Source organism: Lottia gigantea, assembly GCF_000327385.1.
Source record: "Lottia gigantea unplaced genomic scaffold LOTGIsca_1127, whole genome shotgun sequence".
In the NCBI taxonomy this organism is placed as follows: domain Eukaryota; kingdom Metazoa; phylum Mollusca; class Gastropoda; family Lottiidae; genus Lottia; species Lottia gigantea.
The window spans coordinates 1-3,682 of NW_008707070.1; the positions used below are offsets into that span (position 1 = coordinate 1).

The following is a 3,682-nucleotide window of genomic DNA, read 5'->3' on the forward strand; positions in this document are numbered from 1 at the left end:
TATACCTGAATATCTATTTCAACCAGGACATCTCTAGTGTGTTTTATAGAAGAATAAAATGGCCACAGCTTCAATGTCAGAATGTTCTATTAGTTTTGAATTCTTTAATATACCTAAGATACTACCATGTGGACACACCTTTTGTTTGAGGTGTAAAGAGAGATATATTGGAAATAAAAAAAAGAAATTCCGCTGTCCTATCTGTAAGCAGAACGTTAAGATTCCAGAAGGTGGTGCTAAGATGTTTACTACCAATTTCATAGTTCCAACATACCCGCATACATCACAAGTTACTGGTACAGCATCACCTACAACACATCTAACAGACAAAACCTCTTCAAAGGTAAAATACCACTGTCAATGTCATAGAGAGAGACCAATAGACTACTATTGTCTAACTTGTCACTGTGTGTTATGTCATAAATGTTTTCTGAAAGAACACAACGGTCACGAGTATTTAGATGTAGAATGTGAAACTGTGAAAGAAAAAGCTACAGAGCTAGTTTTAACCTCAGAGAAATTCATCCAAAATAAAATTAAAGACTTGGAAGAAACTCACGTGGCGTTAATAGAAGCAAATTTCAAACAAATTCAGACAAATTTCCCTTCTTTAACAGAAGATTGTGATTTACAAATTTTAGTTTCACTTGAGAAAATAAAAGAGCTAGAAGAATTGTGTAAAGATGTGAAAGTCGAAACACCATCAGTGGTTCAGTATCTTGATTGGGAAGAAAAAGATTTTAGATTCAATATCGACATGTTAGGATCCATGGTGTTAAAACAATATCACATACCCAAACTACACGAGTCTAATTCATATCAATTTTATTATAATATAAATGATATAATGAAGGATGGTGAAGGGTATTACAGTCAAGACAAGTTAAGTTACAATAACTTGGTATGGAGTTGTTGTGTATTGAGCTGGAATGAATATTTATATATTAATATTAAACTATTATCAGATGACAATCCTAGATTTAACTATTGTATTATTGCTTATCAAATCAGTTTATTGAATATTGATGATGACAGTAAAACTATAACTAATACATATAGTAACGAGAGATTAGAGAGAGGTAGTTGGTGTTTGTGGTGGAGGAGATCTATCCCCTGGTCTAAACTCAATGATAAAAACAATGGTTATTTAAATTCTAACAATCAGTTTGTGATTCAAGTTAATATCACACAGATCAGAGAAATATCATTGAAATAAAGTTTATTCCACAATTCAATCTTTTGTCTCTCTTTTTATTAAATAATGTGCAACAAAGATTGAAATATATTATATTTCTGTAAAATTGTCTTTTATTTTAAATATTTGCAATTGTATATGTAAGGTTTTATTTTCAATTCTTTTTTAAGTTTAACTGTATTTACCAGTCATGTCTGGCTAGAGCTCTAGACTGTTGATTTTAGTATTTTATCTATAAAATGTTTAATAGGCAACTCCTTTAACTATTTTATTTTCTCCTTCGTAGAGTGAGTTTAAGTATAAATGAAGATATTTCGTACAATGAGTTTAAGTGTAAATTAGTTTAGGTCAGCACTGGTCAGATTAACCCTTTCTATACCTGTAATTGGTTTTCATCTTGTTTTCATTATATCTGTTCGTTAATAGTGAGTTCATTATTTTAATGGTTACAGACGCGTATAGTCTTAATTTTGCCCTCCCGCCCTATTTCCCTGAATTTAAATTCTTTGTATTTGAATTAGATTAAGTTCCTTTTGTAATGTTTGTTCATTTTGCTCTTTTATTAATTATTTAAGAGTTTGTAATTTGTAAAATTTGAGTATATTTTGGTCACAATAATTAAAGTATTCATTTACTTTACTACTGTTTTGTTATTGGGGTTGGGAATTTAACTGTATTTACCATTTACAGCTCTAGACTGTTAATTTGACTGTATGTACCAGTCATGTCTGACTAGAGCTCTAGACTGTTAATTTGATTGTATTTACCAGTCATGTCTGACTAGAGCTTTAGACTGTTGATTTGATTGTATTTACCAGTCATGTCTGACTAGAGCTCTAGACTGTTAATTTGACTACTCCCTGGTTTAGCCAGACATGACCAAATCCATAATTAAGCAATATTGATTTGACTGATGTCCCAGTTTGATCTGCCATTTCAGTCTTGTTCAAATAACATTCGAAAACATAGTTTAAGTAACCTAGCATTATGCATATTTGGAATTCTTAAGAAGTATGAAACGGGTTTTTAGTAATAATTTGTACAGAGCTCAAGTCTTCCACATTCTGCCCTCGAGATCGATTTTGTTGTTTTGGTTCCAGTGCAGAGAAGCCACTTACAGAATTTATTCTGGACATTCTTTATGTCAGGTCTCAACATCTAAACATCTTAACAATGATTCCAATTAATAATACCATTTCTCTCGTTTTGACAGCACACCACCATTCTTAAATACTGTAGCGGGGTTTAAGTCTCAATTCAATCTAAATTAATCATTTCGGGTATACATAATTTACGTAAATATTTCTCTCTGTTACAAGTCACCTTAATTCCCGCCAAACATTCCTTTAACATCTTGGTTATCATCCCCCTTGTCCAAAAATCCTCTATCTTTGAATTATATATCATTGTCCATGTCCCGTCCCGCATCAACCACAATACCTCCCTAATGTATACGATCTCCCATTCCCATTTGGCTATTTCCCCCGACCATAATGTCTATATGTTGCTCCATGATCACGAGGTTACTTTTTGCAAACAGTCCACAAATTTTGCTCCTTCTTGTATACCATCCCTTTTTGCACAGCGCAAAGTTGGTCCAGCATACATGTAAGATCCTTAACGAAACGCAATTGGCTCCTCTTCAGTCCTATTCATACGTCCCTCGATCTTGTCTGTTTTGATCCCTCCAAAAACTTAATGAATAATATAGTTATTACTCCAGGTGTCAATATTCTTAATATGCCAGTCGGTTGCTCCGGTCACAATCCTTCCTTTACTATTCCTCACTACTTGCAAGAAAAAAGTCGCTATCAAATCCGGAAGTCAAATAATAAATTGCTTGATATATCCCAATACCTATTTAATTTAACCCTCCCAAAATCCCTTAACTCCATCGCCCTCTCTCACAAAGTTTTACTTAAAACCCTCACCAAACTCACTATCGAAGACAAGAGCATCCATCATTTACTGTCAGAAATCCAGGAAATTAAATATTCTTATCCAATGATGCACAACCCTTTCACTATGAAAGCTCATTGGCTCTATTACTTTCTTCTATCTCTAATTGGCTTAGTCGTTCTCTTCTTCTCTTTCTATTTTTTCTACACAAAATGTATCAGACCTCGAAGGCGCTTGGCTCATCTCAATAGACAGATAGTGAAATCATCAACTACCACCCAATTAGGCACAATTTATTCGGCAGTATTACCCGTACCGAAAAAACGACAGAAATCCTACCCAGAGGAACTGCCCCCCTCGACTACCAAGAAGAAACATCTGAAGCAGAAGACGACGACCATTACAGAGAAACCCATTTTCACCAGAACCATCGAACTAATTGCGTAGGACCTGACCACATCGACCATTGATCGGACATCATCATGTGTGCTAAATTCATTTTGGAAGTGTGCGAAATTCATTTTGGAAGTGTGCGAAATTCATTTTGGAAATAAGTGATGATCGGACATCATCATGTGTGTAAATCAT

At 34.0% G+C, this 3,682-nt stretch overlaps 1 protein-coding gene across 1 annotated transcript; it reads left to right on the forward strand.

Annotated features, from left to right (window-relative positions):
- Positions 1 to 73: 73 nt before the first annotated feature.
- LOTGIDRAFT_146784 (hypothetical protein) lies at positions 74 to 235 on the forward strand (the record flags this gene model as incomplete). Its single annotated transcript, XM_009047488.1, has 1 exon — positions 74 to 235. A coding segment is annotated over one exon (162 nt), but the record flags the coding sequence as incomplete, so codon positions are not given.
- Between the last annotated feature and the right edge of the window lie 3,447 nt (positions 236 to 3,682).